The sequence below is a fragment of the Onychostoma macrolepis genome, chromosome 04, assembly GCF_012432095.1.
Source record: "Onychostoma macrolepis isolate SWU-2019 chromosome 04, ASM1243209v1, whole genome shotgun sequence".
In the NCBI taxonomy this organism is placed as follows: Eukaryota; Metazoa; Chordata; class Actinopteri; order Cypriniformes; family Cyprinidae; genus Onychostoma; species Onychostoma macrolepis.
Genome location: NC_081158.1, coordinates 17,534,785 through 17,552,123, shown reverse-complemented (window position 1 = coordinate 17,552,123; position 17,339 = coordinate 17,534,785). Strand labels below are relative to the sequence as shown.

At 35.0% G+C, this 17,339-nt stretch overlaps 1 protein-coding gene across 1 annotated transcript; it reads right to left on the bottom strand.

Moving 5' to 3' along the window:
- Positions 1–3,584: 3,584 nt before the first annotated feature.
- Positions 3,585–5,937, bottom strand: LOC131539588 (calcitonin gene-related peptide 2). The gene is made up of 3 exons (XM_058774214.1): positions 5,858–5,937; positions 4,249–4,383; positions 3,585–3,849 (listed from the first exon to the last, which is right to left on the bottom strand). Exons 1-3 carry the CDS (start codon positions 5,935–5,937, stop codon positions 3,675–3,677), a joined length of 390 nt encoding a protein of 129 aa, XP_058630197.1. The 3' UTR covers positions 3,585–3,674.
- Positions 5,938–17,339: the final 11,402 nt, after the last annotated feature.

Genomic DNA, 17,339 nt, shown 5'->3' with positions numbered 1-17,339 from the left:
AAAAATATGAGACAAAGTTGATGCTCAAAAGAAAATTTGGTAGTGCTTTATTTTACAGTCCTGTTCCACATGTACCTACTGTGTAATTATTACTGCAATGGGTAATAACTGTATAACCCTGAAACTACCCCTAAACCTAACCTTAACACATGTAGCTACCTTATATTATCAGTACTTTCTTAGCTAAGTACACTGTAATAAATAAAATAAAAAAAAGTAAATAAAAACTCTAAATAGTCAGGCATGAGATATGAAACATCAGTTGCACGACAAAAGGACACACTATTAACTAACTTTCCATTGCACTAATCAAAAGTACCAGTTAATTATCCACATGAAATGAGTCACACTTGAACTCAAGCTATCCTCTCCTCTCTGTGTAGTCTGTGTACGTAATGGATCTGATGGCTCTGTATGTCAGCCATATTAACTGCACTGAACAGAGGCTGTAGCCTTTAACCTCTTCGTGGACACCCACGTCATTATGACAGATATCAACCTCCAAATTATCTGTGACCACAGCCAATCCTATTATTTCCTGTTATATTAATACAAGAAACATCCTGGCTGTTTGATACGCTTAGATCAGTGATGTCACACCAGGGTAAAAACATGTTTTGTACAACGTCAGGATAATTAGTATGTATATTTTCAGAGGAAATTATATGAAGTGCTTAGCGTTCTATTTGCTCGGGCCATATTTTACCCCAAAATCAACACAACATTTTTAAATGATATATTTTGTACATAAAATAAGAATATATTTAAGTTAGCTTCAGATATTATTTTAATAACAATTGTGCACTTTTCTTTCTTTTTTCTTTTTTTTAGACTACATATGTTACAATAGTAAATGACTACAAAACATGGTAGTACTGTTTTTTTTTTCTTCAGAAATTATGTGCATGATATTAAATGTATTATTAAATGTAACTGAAAATGAAAAGGACCGTGTGAAAATGTATGTCCGAAACTTTCATTAGGCCTTACCTGTGCATCTCTCATTCCTGTCATTATGTGAAATGGCACTGACGTGTTTTTCTGCTTGATTGATTCATTTGCTGGCCCCTCCACATTTATATTTCATATCTATTTCTGGCTCTATAACATCTTTTTATTAGAGCAACCACATTAGAACATCGGGTGGATGTTCACCGCCAGAGAGAAGAGGAAAAATGAATAGAATATTTTCATGTGATTGACAGTTCAAACATGTGGACAAAATGAAAGTACTTGATGATGACAGAGATGTTTTTAGAGTTGGCCAAAATATAGCTGCAAACTGAAACATGGTGTCAAAAGACAAGACATTTTCTCAGTACTTTTTTGTGCCACTGTTATTTTATTTTTAATTTGTGTTTTGTTTTGTTTTGTTTTGTTTTGTTTTGTTTTGTTTTGTTTTGTTTTGTTTTGTTTTGTTTTGTTTTGTTTTGTTTTGTTTTGTTTTGTTTTGTTTTGTTTTGTTTTGTTTTGTTTTGTTTTGTTTTGTTTTGTTTTGTTTTGTTTTGTTTTGTGCTGCATAACAAATACTTTAAACCTGAAATATTTCTCTAACATTTTCACTCAGAGCAGTATTTTTATGTGAAATCACTGTTATGCGTATACTGTACAGTACATACAGTACATTGCAATACACCATCTGAATCAAATAACAGTCGGATTAAAAAAAAAAAGTTAATGCATTCATTTTGCATGGGACCTTTACACCAATTCCACAGGATTAGAACAGAAACCAACAGTCCAACAAACTTGATCTCCTCCTCCTCATTTTAAAATCACACTAATGAAAATGTATCAATAGTAAGATATCATACGCAATCATTTTCTCCAGGGACTGATTTACTGATCAGATATCGACAGGAAAACTTTTTTTTTTTTGCTTTGCTACAAGATGCTCAATGGCCAGTGTTATAATTTAGTAATGATTTCATAATTTTAGAATTTAAATTTAGATAAGAGACACATTGCTATACAAATTAATATGCAGTAACATTAAACAGCAGACATTAAATGACTTCTTTAATAAGACTTTTACAAAACAATAAAAATACTAAAACATTTATTTTCACTAAAACAATGCCAAGGTTCTTCCATAATACACTCTCAGAAATAAAGATACAAAAGCTGTCACTGGGGCGGTACCTTTTCAAACGGTACACGTTTGTACCTAAAGGGTCCATTTTGGTACCTTAACGGTACATATTAGTACTTAAAGTGTACATATTTGAACCTAATATGTACAGAAGTGTACCTTTTGAAAAGGTAACGCCCCAGTGACAGCTTTTGTACCTTTATTTCTGAGAGTGTAGCGGCATGCTGTTGGCTGGAATATTATTATTATTATATGGGAGATGCTCATAATAAATTTATTGCAGAAACAGCATAATATGAACAATATTTTCTCCAATTCACTCCAATTTGTAATGAAAAGAAACCAAGCATTCTCAAATTCTGACTTCCATTAATCGGTCAGTCTGGTTAAAGCTATCTGCCGGTTCCGATATATTACCAGTTTTAGTTCATAATCTGAAAGTTAAGCAGGTCAAAGTTTGGTTCTATATCTTTATCTTTCACTTTGAGCTGAGATACATTTCTGTTAAAGTGCAAGAGTCAATGAAAAAAAAGTATTTGAATGTACTGGTCACACTATATTTTATAGTCCATTAACCATTAACTATGACTTTTCCCTCAATAAATTCCTAATTTGCTGCTTTTTAATAGTTAGTAAGGTAGTTGTTAAGTTTAGGTATTGGGTAGGATTAGGGATGTAGAATATGTTCATGCAGAATATGTGATTAACTAATGTGAAGTATAAACAGCCAATTTATTAGTAATTGACATGCTAATAAGCAACTGGTTAATAGTGAGAATTGGTCGCTGTTTTAAAGTGTTACCAGTGTACTATTATCCGTTGTCTCTGCCATTTTTGCACCTCCTCAATTTTATGCCTCAATACGTGTTTTTGTATGTATTGCAGAGGTCCTTAGCAAGGACTAGTCATTGTCAGAGGTCTATAATGAGCTAGTATGGTGCATAAATTGAGTGTTTTTTATGGCTATAATCAATGTATGCAACCACTTGATGTTGGTGTGCATTAACTTGCGTGTTCATCAAAAAACATATAGCGAGGAGGCACTGCATCCAATCAGATGGTGTCAGGCAGGGTCTTTTCTAATGGCTGTCGGATATTTAACCATATTTGCATGGTTTATGTATTATTTATTTTCTTCTTGGTTTAAAAAGTAAGCCTTTCTTGCTACATTGCTTTTGAAATTCTTTCTATGTAAAATTGTCAGTGGGTTTATTGACCTTATTATAATAACATTGAGCAGAGAAGCGGATTTTTATCTTTCTTTTATTAGAAAAAAAAAAAAAATCTAAACAAAATGTAAATTCTTCTTTGTTATTCATGTCATTTTTATAATACATTTTATTCATTTGCCATCATGATAACATGTTGCAAAACACTATATGTCCTTATTGACATGCAAGGTTTATACGGAAACTGAAAATGCTGCAAACAGTGTTTACACCAAAAGGCACTGGCTCTTTTATACTCTGGGAAAAATAATAATAATAAAATAAACAAACGTTAACAAACAAAGAATAATTTCCATCATTATTATACATATTACATTTATTTGACTGTATTTTCCACTGTGTTTGCATTTGAACTATAGGGGCAGATAAATGGGCGACTGCAGCAAGTCTCTCTTCCCATAAGTGTTGGCTCCTACGTTGGTCGGCGCGTAGACGGTGCCGATGGTGTTGCTGGATCGGATGAGAAAGTCTGCTAATCTCTGAGTCACGCAGGTGGCTGTGTTACACTTCCGCTTTTCCATGTGATGACTGTGGGGAAGTTCAGGAGGATATTTAAGCATTAGTCATGTGCCTAAATAAATTAAAACAACCTGAAAATGAAGACACAATATCGCAAGAGCAAGATTCGTACAAACAATTTGAAAGCAACCAATTAAAATTCAAAGTCTCCATAATAAGTAATAAAAAAATTGCATGCTAACTTTTAACTTATTTTTGTGATTGTACGAATATAAACAGTTCTAACTAATAAACTACGCCATGGATTACTAGCATGATGTTTCTTTTGATAATTTATAACAAAATGTTCAATTTCAGTCTTTAATTTATTCCCCCTTCAAAATGCAATACTTCAATGGTACTACGACCTACCAAAATGCCAACATTTTAAAGTCTGAATCATAATTGTCAATTATTTTGCACAAGTACCTGTTCACTGCAGTGAGGCCCCTTGGAGGCCGTGACCTTGTAAAACTCACAAATGGATTGTCAGATAGATCTGTAACCAGCCATCCATCGACCTCTTGAGAGTCATCCGGCTTTTCGTTGGAGGAAAGGGAGTACCTGTCGACAAAAGAGGCCACAAAGCACCATCTCATCCAGAGCTGCTTAGAAAGTGCCACTTTCCCTGACCGTGACGATCTTCTGAAGTGGAGACGTGTTGCAAGTGGAACATTTGCGCCCGCTGGTCATATCACTTACATGCACTTCTACACACTTGCAACACACTTGTTACATCTTGTTACAAGGATACTAAATAATTTGCTTCCTCACATGAACCTTTTTTGTTAGGTGACCTAAAATAGTTATTTGATGTGATAACATTAACATTAAATTATTAATTGGTTATATTAAACTAAACTAAACTAAAAACAACAACAACAAAAAAATCTGAATACATTAGATTACACGAGCAAAAGTCATATTTAAAGGTTGAAACTTTGTATTGCATTTACAGTACCTGTTGAAGTCAACAAAAGAAAATAACATAAATGGAGGTATGGGAATTATTTAGTGGACATGTTTTATATAGAATATAGATTGTCTAGACTGCAATTAAAACAATTTAAATTAGGGATGTGCAGTATTTAATTTCTTGCTGATAGTGATAAGGGGTAATTTATTTTAATAAATGATAACTACTAAATATTATACTGTTTTGTTAAAAATAAAATAATAAGATAACAAAAAGACACTGGAAAAATGTTTGCATGAACTTATACAACACTGTTATTATAATGTACAATATAAAATATGAATAAATATTTTCATCGGAGAAATCCGCTTTAAAAAGTATAATAATAAAGGAAGAAACATTAAAAGTTTAGCACACAGCTCTGCAAAAATTATGCACAGTATGCATTCACGTTCTTAAGGCATAAGATTTCGATATCAAAACCTTTTGAAATAACGAAAAACATAAATTTAATAAAGTTTGTCTTAATCTTAGACTGCATGGTAGAATGTTATCATTATGAAACAAATAAAAGAAAGAAACTGTACCCATTCTAAATAGTCTAAATAGTCATTTTGTTGGAATATTGAATGTGTTTAGATTAAATCAGTGATATTAAATTATATTTTTAACCAGTTAAATATTAAATGTTACCATTTATAAGTTGCCATTGTTTTCAGTGTACTCATTAGACAAATCTACAATCACATAGATATTTAATATTTGAATTTCTATAGATCTAAATGTTCAGTCATTCTTTCTCATTTAAAAGGTAAAATAAAATATAATAAAATAAAGAATTAAATAGACAATACATTTTGTTAATATGTTTGTATTTTATGCAATAATGTAATGGAGAATATATCACGTAACCTAAAGTGTGTCAAAATTAACTGATTTAATGTATATATATAATGTATACAAAAAAATGTATATATCATTTGTCCAAATCAACCATTAGGTTGCACAAATAAAGAATTCTTAGTTTTAAGGGTTGGATTAGGGGGGATCATAAAAATAGATCAGTAATCAGATAAAAAAAAAAAAAAAAATTGAGAATGAGTTATGAGTTAAAAGACTTGCCTGTTGTAAGGGAATGTGGCAACGCATTGCAGCATCACAAGGAAGATCAGGATCTGTGAGGGCAGTTTCAGATGATACATGGCAGACAGGAATACTTGTATTTGTTCTTGTGCAAAAGAAAAGAAAAAAAAGCATTGGCATTAGCATTTTGTGGACATTTCGGTAACATTTGCAGAGTTTTGTACCACCACATCCCCATCAGTAAAGCTCAAAGTGTTTTTAACTCATATTACAGTGGACAAAACGTAGTGTTATTTTACATTTGCCAACATTTAGCATCATTAATATTATTAAAATGTTTGCATTATTATTTTAAACTTTTAAAACTAAAAATAAACTTTTATAAAAATAATGCTGAGCCTAATGATAATCCAAAAAAATGTTCAGATAGTTTTTTGAAAAGGTAAGAGTACTCACTTGCAGCGGTTTCAAACCAGTGGACAGCAGCTCCTGAAGGTGCCGGCGTTGCCTCTGTTTTTCACACAAACACTCACACACTCACTCCATCCTCTCTGTTATAGGCTCCTACCCTCAACCACTTGTGACATCACCGCACTCCTCCAAATATAGCCCTCCATTTCCAGTAGAGATCGAGAGGGGGTTAGCTTGAAGATTTCAAACTGAGGGTCAAAAGCGGCATTGACGCTCATTATGACGTTTGTCGTGGACATCATTACCGACTGCCTTTACGTCACAATGTTTCAGATGACTTTGAGTAAAGCCTTCCTACAATGTACTTTCTACACTCTAAGGTACAAAAGCTGTCACTGGGGCGGTACCTTTTCAAAAGGTACATGTTTGTACCTAAATGGTCCATTTTGGTACCTTAAAGGTACATATTAGTACTTTGACCCTAATAGGTACAAAAACGTAAGGTACCGCCCCAGTGACAGCTTTTGTACCTTTATTTCTGAGAGTGTACATTCATGAGATGTACATTTGGCTCATTTTAATTATAGTTTCTGAAGACAAATCAATGCTGTACCTGGAACAACTTCTTCAAAATATTATTGATGTCAAGGTCAGGCCTTGTTTCTTTGTATATCTTTTTATTTATTTATTTTCAATTCAAAATGCTCTAAAAATTGACAGAATCTCTTCAAAACCTTTCCTTTCTTGTAGCTCAATACTTTCCGCTTCCCAGGGATTAAAGAAGCAATGACTCACTCTTTATTTTAAGTCAGAAAACAAAAAGACGTTTCACCCAGAAGCCACCAACATCCACAGGGACTGAAATGTATCACACATGAAATCATTCTGTGTTGTAACAGAATGGAAAAGGTGGAAAACTTATACAAATGTACACAGAAATTAAAATTCTTGAAACTTACTCTTGGGGGTGGAGCTTTTTGAAGCTTGAAAGCCTCCATTCAGTTTCACAGAAGATGGAAAGATGGGTTTAGAATGACATGAAATGTTTTGTTGTTGTTGAAAATTAGTCAAGTTTTATATAGTGACTTTAAATCACAAAAAAATAAATCAATAAATATTCACCCCCGAATTTTCCACTAATTCATAACTGTAAATATGTTTAAAGACTTTTCCAATGTGCAGCATTTTGTCCAGCTAAAGCAGCTGATTTTGTTTTTACATTATATGAATATAAAAGGAAGTGGCACATCACAAAACACACCAATGATCAGCCTAAAATCAATCCATTACATAATTTCATTTTCAAATAAATAATTGTTAATTAGATTGTTCCAACCAAATATGAGGTGTTATGGGTGATTTTTTACCAGTGATTATTATGATCTTAGTACAAATACTGCAGTTAGTTACAGTATAGGTGCAATGCAAAAACTATGGCAATCATAACACCCACTATTGTCTAAAATCATGATGCTCGGGACTGCAGGACTGTAAAATGTAGGCTAATAGTTTTTTAGAAACATATTTTAGAAAAAAAATAAAATAAATAAAAAGGTTAAACTATTTGAACAAGGTTGTTTAATATGTGCCACAAATTTATTTAATATCATTTTTGAAATATACTGCCACCACGTGTTAGAAAGCATCCATTGCATACTAACAGAAAAAAAGAAAAAACTCCAACGGAGATTAATGGATGTATTTAGGGGCATACATATGTATCTACTGTATATAGGGCATATTTATTTATTTATTTATTCATGCTTACTATGCACAGTAGAAGTATCTGTGTGTGTGTGGTTAAGGTATACTCTATGTTATGTTATGGAGACAAAGTGTCCCACAAAGATAACAATATCCAAAATCCTTGTCCTTGTGGGGACATTTTTTGGTCTAACAATCTAAGAATGGCAGTAGTTTTTGTGAGGGGTAGGTTTAGGGAATAGAAAATACAGTTTGTAGAGTCAGGGCCAGGTTAATGCACAGGCCTACACTGTAAAAAGTGAAAGTTGACTTAACTTAAAAAAATTGAGGAAACCCGTTGCCTTAAAATTATTAAGTACATAATAATTAAAACAACAACAAAAAAAAGTTAAGTGAACTTGACAATTCAAATAACTTTTTTTTTTTAATTATCATTTACTTTAAAATTTTAAGGCAACGGATTTCCTCAATTTTTTTTTAGTTAAGTCAGCTTATCACTTTTTACAGGGTACTGGGCACGTGCCCACAGCACTAGACCAGTGGAAATCTGAAATTCCATCTGAAATTCCACTCGATTTTAACCAATGGCGAGCTGCCACTTCAGAGTGTATAATTTTCTTGTGAAGAGAGAATGAAGTCTAAAGAAGTAGTCTCTGTTCCCCAAGCCTGTCTCAACTTCCTGTCTCAATAGGAAATCTGTTCCCATATTCAAACACCCTACACTGTAAAAAGTGATAAGTTGACTTAACTTTAAAAAAAATTGAGGAAACCCGTTGCCTTAGAATTTTTAAGTAAATGATAATTAAAAAAAAAAAAAAAAGTTAATTGAATTGTCAAGTTCACTTAACTTTTTAAAAAATTATTATGTACTTAATAATTTTAAGGCAACGGGTTTCCTCAATTTTTTTAAGTTAAGTCAACTTTCACTTTTTACAGAATGTAGTGAGAGCAGCCTGCCCTGGGCCCAAAGTAGGGTATAACATAATTAATGACCACTAATGAAAACCCACTTATTTATAAATGACCATCTGGCCAATTGTCCATCTTGCCAAGTGGCAGCACAACAGATTAATTTATTTGCCATGTGAGATGATGGCTCCCCCAGAGTCCACAGGCTGGCCTGCCATTGAGGATCATGCCCCTATAAGTAAGGCATCTGTCACACCCTTACTCGAGAACTTGGGTTGTCAAGTCAAGTCATCTTCATTTATATAGTGCTTTTAACAATACAGATTGTGTCAAAGCACTTAACAGTATCAAATTAGAGGACAGAGTGTCAGTAATGTATAATGATAAGATTAAACACTCAATTTTCAGTTAAAGGCATTTCATTATTGAATTCAGAGATGTCATTGTCTAGCTCAGTTTAGTTTAATTAGTATCTGTGCAATCAAATCGACGATAATCGCTAGAAATTAAGTGTCCCCAACTGAGCAAGCCAGAGGCGACAGCGGCAAGGAACCAAAACTCCCTCTGTGACAGAATGGAGAAAAAAACCTTGGGAGAAACCAGGCTCAGTCGGGGGGCCAGTTCTGCTCTGACCAGACGAACCAGCAGTTCAATTCCAACTGCAGCCATGCCAGATTGTGTAAAGGACTTATCTGATTCCCGTGGTCTTGTCCCGATGGAGCATTTTAATTTATAATTTAATGTATTTGTTATATTTGTGTTTTATTCATTTATATGATTTATTCATTTGCTATAATTTTAATGTATAGTTTAATGCATTTATTGTTTCTCTGTCTATTTTTATAATATATATTTGTTTGTTTATTATAATTTAAATTTATAATTTAATTCATTTAATATATTACTGTTAATATATTTCATTGGATAACGTTATATGAAGCACCATTACTTCGAACGATGAGGTGTATACACAAAAGAAGTGTACAAAAGCAACTGTGCAAAACCCTTACTTCTTGCAAAGTGCGCCAAAGCCAAAATATTGGCTTCATATGGAGCAGGCCCAGCAGAATTACTGGGATTGTGTAGCCATGAGCATAAAGCCGTCCACAGAAGCAAGAATTGGCTGAACATGAGCAGGGGACTGGCTGGGCTGCATGCATCATGGATGAATGATCCATGATGCATGCAGAATGGATGAATAACTTTTGAAGTTAATTCTGAGACCTAGACATCTTAAGTAAGCAAGAACTAGTGGCAGAGCCAGAGGGATGTCCAGGGTGCCACCCCAAAATGTAATATGTTACTATTTCATTTTCTTTGTTTAATCAAGCTGAAATAAGCATTTATTTTAGCCTCAAACTCCAAGGATGCAACGCATCTGGTGTGCCGCATCACGCTTCATGAGCAGTAGAGTCATAAGAAGTCATAAGAAAAGCCATGCTCCTGAATGACAGATCCAAATAGTGACATGTAGACAGAGAAGAGAAGTGGTCCAAGCACTGAGCCTTAAAGGAAAATGCCACCGGTTTTCCATATTCTAATATGTTCTTCCCTCAACTTAGTCGAGTTGATACGTACCTCTCCCGTCTCAGTGCGTGCACTTAATCGCTCTAGCGCACGGCGCAACTATGTTAGCGTTTAGTTTAGCACCATTCATTCCTTAGGATCCAAACAGGGATGAATTTAGAAGCCACCAAACACTTCCATGTTTTCCCTATTTAAAGATGGTTACATGAGTAGTTACACGAGTAAGTATGGTGACACAAAATAAAACGTGGCGATTTTCTAAGCGGATAAAAAATGATAACTATAATGTATGGCGGAAGAGCACTTCGCAGCACTTTGACCTTTGGAAGCTGCTCTTGCCAGTCTCAGTGCTTCAGCAACTGAGAGTAGAGCAGTCGCAGTTGAGTGGCCGCTTTTGAAGTCAGATTGGTTGTTGTCAAGAAATATTGTGAAAGAAACATTGAGTGCAACACTCAAGTGTCTTTGCAATGAATGGAAGAAGGATGCCTGTCTGTAGTTTTCTAAAAGTGCTGGATTTAGAGAGGGTTTCTTAAGAAGTGGGGTTATCCAAGCCTGCTTAAATGCTGATGGAAATGTACCAGTGTGAAGAGAGGTGTTGATAATGTAAGTGCAGGTATAACCGAAAAAGAAATTGCCTGAAGGAGGTGATTTGAAAACTAGAAGTAGGGACACAGGTTGACACATACGGCAGACGTCGCCACACTGCCAAATGACTGGAGAAATGTATCAAGTGCTCACTCTCATCTATCTGACTGGCGTGGGGCAGAGCTTGTCTGGCAACCTGAGAGGATAGATTTTAAATCCAGCTTGACCTTGGGCTGCTGGTGAGATGTTGCTCAAGGCTACAACCCCCAGTTCACTAAGATGTCAGGCTCGGGCGACGACACTAAACTTCTGCTCCGTTCAGTGATGCTTGAGATACAGGCTGTTGGAATCCACATGATTAACTGCCAGAAAGCTACAGACTGCTGCTTCAGCAGTCAATCCCATATCTTATTAGAAAAATAATGCACACCTTCAGGACATTATTTTTCTAATATTTTAAAGAGCCATTATCAATTATTCCTTACTTGTATTACAAGTATTATGAGAGGGAGCTCGACTGAGCGAGTACCTGCATTTGATACAGCATTCATTCTTCATGTATTCATTTTCTCATCAACATAAAAAGCAGAGATTTCTGGGCATGCATAATCATCTATGTATTGCATTCCCAGAGGGCCGATGCTGGCTTCCCTGATGCCACGCATAATGTTTTCCAACAGCGCGATCACCCACGTGGACAAGATTTCCCCTTTTTCGCATATGCTCTGTTAGGTATTTTCTTAACTGTACAATTAAAATATCCCACATGCTTTTCTACATATAACCACGCATTGGAACAAGCTGTTGAACAATATTCTGGGTGTCAGATGTGCATGTGGAGCTCACTGTGAAATTATCAGCATCATCAGTGTGGGTGGCAGCTGTATTGCACTTGTACCTGTCATAGGGGGAAAAATGAATGCGTTAAGGAGTAAGTTATTACTTTTTAGCCTGATGGTTCCACCACATTTTTTTCTAGAGATATTATATTGCATTTTAAGAACTTGGGACTGTGGAACCGGAAGAACATAACAATTACCTGTAAGTAAATTCAACTATTTTTATTTAACATATGTTTTATTAAGTTTTACTTAATAAAATAAATCATAATAAATCATCAGTCTCTGTGCCATTTCTAAAGTATCAACAGTAACTGAGTCACATTTCAGCATCAATGGTGTGATTCACTGGTATAAGTGCTCTAATGGTTGAACCTCGGCCCTCATTTCTCACTGGAGCTCAACACATCACTACTCACCCATTTCAAAGCTGTCATTGATGATACCAGAGGTATGGTGCTTTTGGTGTAACTCCTTGTCAGCAGTTTATATAAATAACAGAAGGCAAATACACCAATAAAGATCTTTCCATACACAATGACCTAAGAAAGATTAGAGTTTTTGATCACACTTTATTTAAAAGTGCAACTATCGCTATTACCAAACCATTAACTATGATATTTGCCTCAATAAACCCATAATTTGATGAAACCCCAAAATTGATTCTTATATAAATAATGTTTCTTAAGCAGCAAATCAGCATATTAGAGTGACTGGAGTGAGGGTAAATTACCCCATTAAATATTTAGATAAACTTGAGTGTCTGCTGCTAAGGTTTGCTAGATAGAATGTGAACCAAGATTGAGTATGACTGTAATGTGATGATGGCTTGTTTCAATAATAGTATACTGCATGTAGACACATTTTGAATGAGTATTTACAGCAGGGGTTCTCAACTCTAGCCCGGAGTTTAGCTCCAGCTCTAACCAAACACACCAGAATAAGCTAATTAAGGTCTTCAGGATTGCTAACGCCGGTGAGATTAATGCTGCCCAAGGTTGGAGTTGAGAACCTCTGATTTACAGTAACCTTAAATCAGGGATCTCCAACCCTGCTCCTGGAGAGCTACCATCCTGCAGACTTTAGTTCCAACCTTGCTCCAAAACACCTCTGTAATTATCAAATATCCCTGAACACCTTGATTAGGTTCAGGTGTGTTTGAAGCTGAAATCTGCATGGTGTTAGCTCTCCAAGAGCAGGTTTGGAGACCCCTGCCTTATATAATGCTATACATTTAAATGCACACAGTGAAAATGAACTTTAGACAGAAAAGATATAACAACAATGACAATTATATAACATAAATAACACATTAACAGCATTTAACAAACATCAACCAACAAAAATGCACAATGCCACAACAAATCTGATTACTTGGCAGAATATATAGAGGGCTGCACGTGTACCAGTGGCTTGTGTGTGTGCATTCACATGCATCCCCCCCCCCCTTCTGTTAATATTTTATACATTTATGTCAAATTTCCTATAGATAATTGCCAGAGGTTTGCAGCCCTTCATCTGTAGTTAGATGAAGTTAGTCTGAAATGTGGAACAAATGTGGCGAAAACTATGCATGCATAATTCATAGTGGAACCACCTGTTGTACAAAGACCCTATGGGACACGGTGATGAAAAAAAAAAAGAGAGAGAGAGAGAGAGAGAGAGTAAGAGAAAGACAGAAACGGAAGAGAGAAAAAAAACATCAGTATTTTTTAGTGATTCACCCACGAATGTTTTCTGTTCTTCCCAGGAATTTTGAATTCTCTCACAAAAAAATATAAAAAAAAAAGGGAGGGGGGGGGGGGGATGCATGTGAATGCACACACACAAGCCACTGGTGCACGTGCAGCCCTCTATATATTCTGCCAAGTAATCAGATTTCCATTATTCAAAATTCCTATTTCATTAAAAATCATAAAAATGATATAAAGCTCTTTTTTGTAATCTATGTAAATGCTAAGTTTAATTTCTACCTTTTTTGAGTGTTTCTATACAGACGCACCCTCTCGCGCTACTGACGTAGCTACCATAACTGCTTTATGAATACATTTAGCTTCGATATTTTTATGATCTTAATAATTTTCATGCCTAAAAACATGTATGAAATGCACATTAGATAGCCAATTTCTTTGCAAATAACTGCATCCTGGACAAGTTCTACAGGAGAGGGAAAGAAACGAAAGCAAGAGAAGGTCAGTTAAAGCAAAGACAAGGGACTTTGGTTAAAGCTATAAATAGGATAACTGACATTTTATGTTGATTTCCTGAGTGGACATGCTTTTAGTTCAGTTCAGCCCCCCGAGGGGGAAACGTGATTTCTACAGAGGGGAACGCTAGCATTTCAGCCCGGGCCTGACGGGACGGCCCCGACTTTTTTATGCCTTTAGGGTCGGGCTTCGATCGGGCCAATTTTCAGTTCAGACGCGGGCCTGTTTTAGGCTTCTCCTTATTTTTATATTTTAGACATCCATCAATTAGTGATGAAAAAAATTGCCGCGCTGGTGGAAAAAACACGAGACCGAGCCGCGACTGTGAAAAGCGGCTCGACGGTGTTTAGAGTCCCGCAGCAGCAGAGAGCGCGCCAGCAGCACAGCTGAAGACATCTGCGTTCAAATACACGCAATAAAGCTTGCCTTAAAGCCCCGGCAAAAGTAATTACCATGAATGTGTCCGGGGGAAATAGTAAGGAGATATTTGAATTATTTACTAATAAAGTGTTTTCTGCCTCAGTGTCGCAAAGATGAAGATGATGATCCTTGCGGTCTCCTCATTAGACGCGCCTTTAGAGAGAAGCATCTTCACGGATTATAATGAAAGAGTTTTTGTTATCGATTTGATTTATTTCGTTAAGTAGTAATTTAAAGCTTTCTATAGATATATTTATCATGTCTGTGAGGCATGTTTTCGCTGACTTTCCGTTCATTTTTTGTGAAGGGCTCCTGTTCAAGAGAGGCGGCAGAAAGCGCATCATCGTTTTCTTAAAAGCACGAAGTTTTGTTGATATTGTGAGTGCACACAAATAAAAGTAGACCCTTTACAGTTCCGAATGATGTATTACTCTTACCTTTATGAGCAAAAATTACGGCGTAAATTGTTTCCATTGAAAACATATGCAGTTGATTGCGCTGGGGCCTCCATGTCCTGCGCTTCAGCTTCCACTCTCCGCACAAACTATTGGATGCAGCGCACATTTATCTAGGTTTAACGTTTAGACATTGTTATATGCTTGAACTGTTTTAGTATATCTATAGATTTTATTTTAGACAAGTTGTGATGATTTGCGAAGGCTAAATTGATCAAACATGGCTATGATCAGCCTGCCGATCTGCCGCTGGCCGCTTGGTCTTTACTTTAAGAAAGAAAAAAACTTATTTAACGAACAACAACAAAAAAAAATGCTCCAAACGTTTTTCTAAATTAACTTAGCCTAATAAAAAAACGAAACGAAATATAATCACTTTGCCATACAAAACTGAACTATTTTAATTGCTGAAACAGTAGGCTATTATAATCTGATTTGGGAGAAGGGGAAAAAAAGACAATGATTTCAGATTTTCAAATGATTTCAGAAGCACCCTCAGTGATTTGATTCAGGAACCAGGCCTGCCTGTATCTGGAGATTATAACTTTATGTATTTCTATATTATATTTCTATATTTACCCCATATATTAAACCGTGTGTAGCGCTCTAACACGATATAGCCTACTGTATTTGATGGTCCTCTCCGATACCGTGACCCAGATAGAACACAACATTTTGACAAAATTATATCTCAGTATATAATTTCATGATGATAAAGTTCCCAGGATTCTGCTATGTCTATTTTAAAAATCATATTTGTATTAAGTCTCTGCATTGTTCCAAAGATGGCTCTAGTTCTCAACTGAACGTGCAGGAGAAGCATTACTAAATTTGGCCAAAGAAAAACTAAAAGTTAAAATCTAAAATTTTCTATATTCATTTGTGCATTTTTCAAATGTTTATTAAAAGTGCAAAAATTCATTTTAAAAAATTTGAAAAGAAGTCAATATTTTACTTTGTCGGGTAACATTTTGTGTGTACGGTTCTAATTTCAGTTTTGGTTTTCAGCATAGCATTTAAAAATACAATAACCGTTCTTTTTTCATTTTTTTGGTCTGGGTTAAAAAACGAAAAACCAATGGACGCAAAAGTACACGGACCAACATGACACTTTTATTTTCCTTTTCTCTCCATCACCATGTGCCTTGGGGAATTAGTTTATAGAATTGCACTGTTGAATAGCTCACAAGAGAGATTTGCCAGAGCAATATATATTTGTATATATATATATATATATATATATATATACTGTATATATATATATATATATATATATATATATATATATATATATATATATATATATATTATTTATTTATTTATTTTTGTAAGGGTCCCACTCACAGTTGCTCACAGAGCTCTTCCATGTGACAATTAAATCCGAAGTGTTTATCAACTTTAACCCTACTCTATCCGCTCAGTGAAATGTTACCCAAAAAGCTAATAGGGTCGTGGCCTCTCTGCTAATGAAATGGGTACTTGCGATGGTGAACACATCCTTTTCATTACCTCAACAACTCTCACTGATGAGTCAGTCAAGGTCATATCTGTCATTTTCAATCAGGAATAGACACATGGGCTGAATATAACATTCCTAGACTGTCCTAAATACTTGTGGTAATGACTGAGAGCTTTATTGTTGTGTTAGGAGTGGCTGTTATACATATGCATGACAAAAATGGCTTCCAGCTATAATGAAACTCAATAAAGGGATAATTCTGCTCAAAATGAAAATCCTGTCAACATTTCCTCACCCTCATGTTGTTTCTAAACATGTAGCCTATGTATTCCTTTTTACAGAACACATTAAAGAGGTGTTTCAAATCACACGTTTAGGCTTTGGGCTGGTAATTAAAGAGGCAGGCATTACAGCAATTAACAGCAACAAGTAGGCCTACTTAACAAGCAATTAGCCCTAAATATGAAGTTCCACTTCAAATTTTATATGGCCTTCCCTCACTAACTTTGCTTCATCTCGTGGACTCGGATGTACGTCGCTGCTTATTTTGTGTGAGTGGCCACTTGTGCCGGAACTCGTGCAAGGGGTTTAAATGGAAAGCCCTGAGCCCTTGTTCACTTGGATTCTCTTGTTACTCATATAAAGTTTATTAGATAACTTGGAATATGTATGTTTTTTTGTTTGTTTGTTTTTTTGTTTGTTTCCCCCTCAGGGGTTAGATTCTTCTTCTTCTTCTTCTTCTTCTTCTTATAATTATTAATGACAAATGTTAATTTCCTGAAGATTTGTAAATTATATTCTTACACCATTTACAACTGAAACATCAATAATATTTAGTATCATATCACTAATTTCTACCAGGTGTTTCAAAAACTCCATTGCATTCATACAGAATCACTAAACTGCATCATTTACCATACATCGTTTCACCTACAATTTATCAATAACTATAAGTTCAATCAATATCAATATGTTTTATCAATATGTGTTACGTTGACCTAGTTT

What these genes read in the sequence shown, in the direction of transcription:
- LOC131539588 (XM_058774214.1), bottom strand. Translation starts at nt 5,937, where the DNA reads ATGTATCATCTGAAACTGCCCTCACAGATCCTGATCTTCCTTGTGATG. An exon ending in GCCACATTCCCTTACAACAG is followed by an intron (nt 4,384 to 5,857) that starts GCAAGTCTTTTA and finishes TTTTGTCGACAG; the next exon opens with GTACTCCCTTTCCTCCAACG. An exon ending in GGCCTCACTGCAGTGAACAG is followed by an intron (nt 3,850 to 4,248) that starts GTACTTGTGCAA and finishes ACTTCCCCACAG; the next exon opens with TCATCACATGGAAAAGCGGA.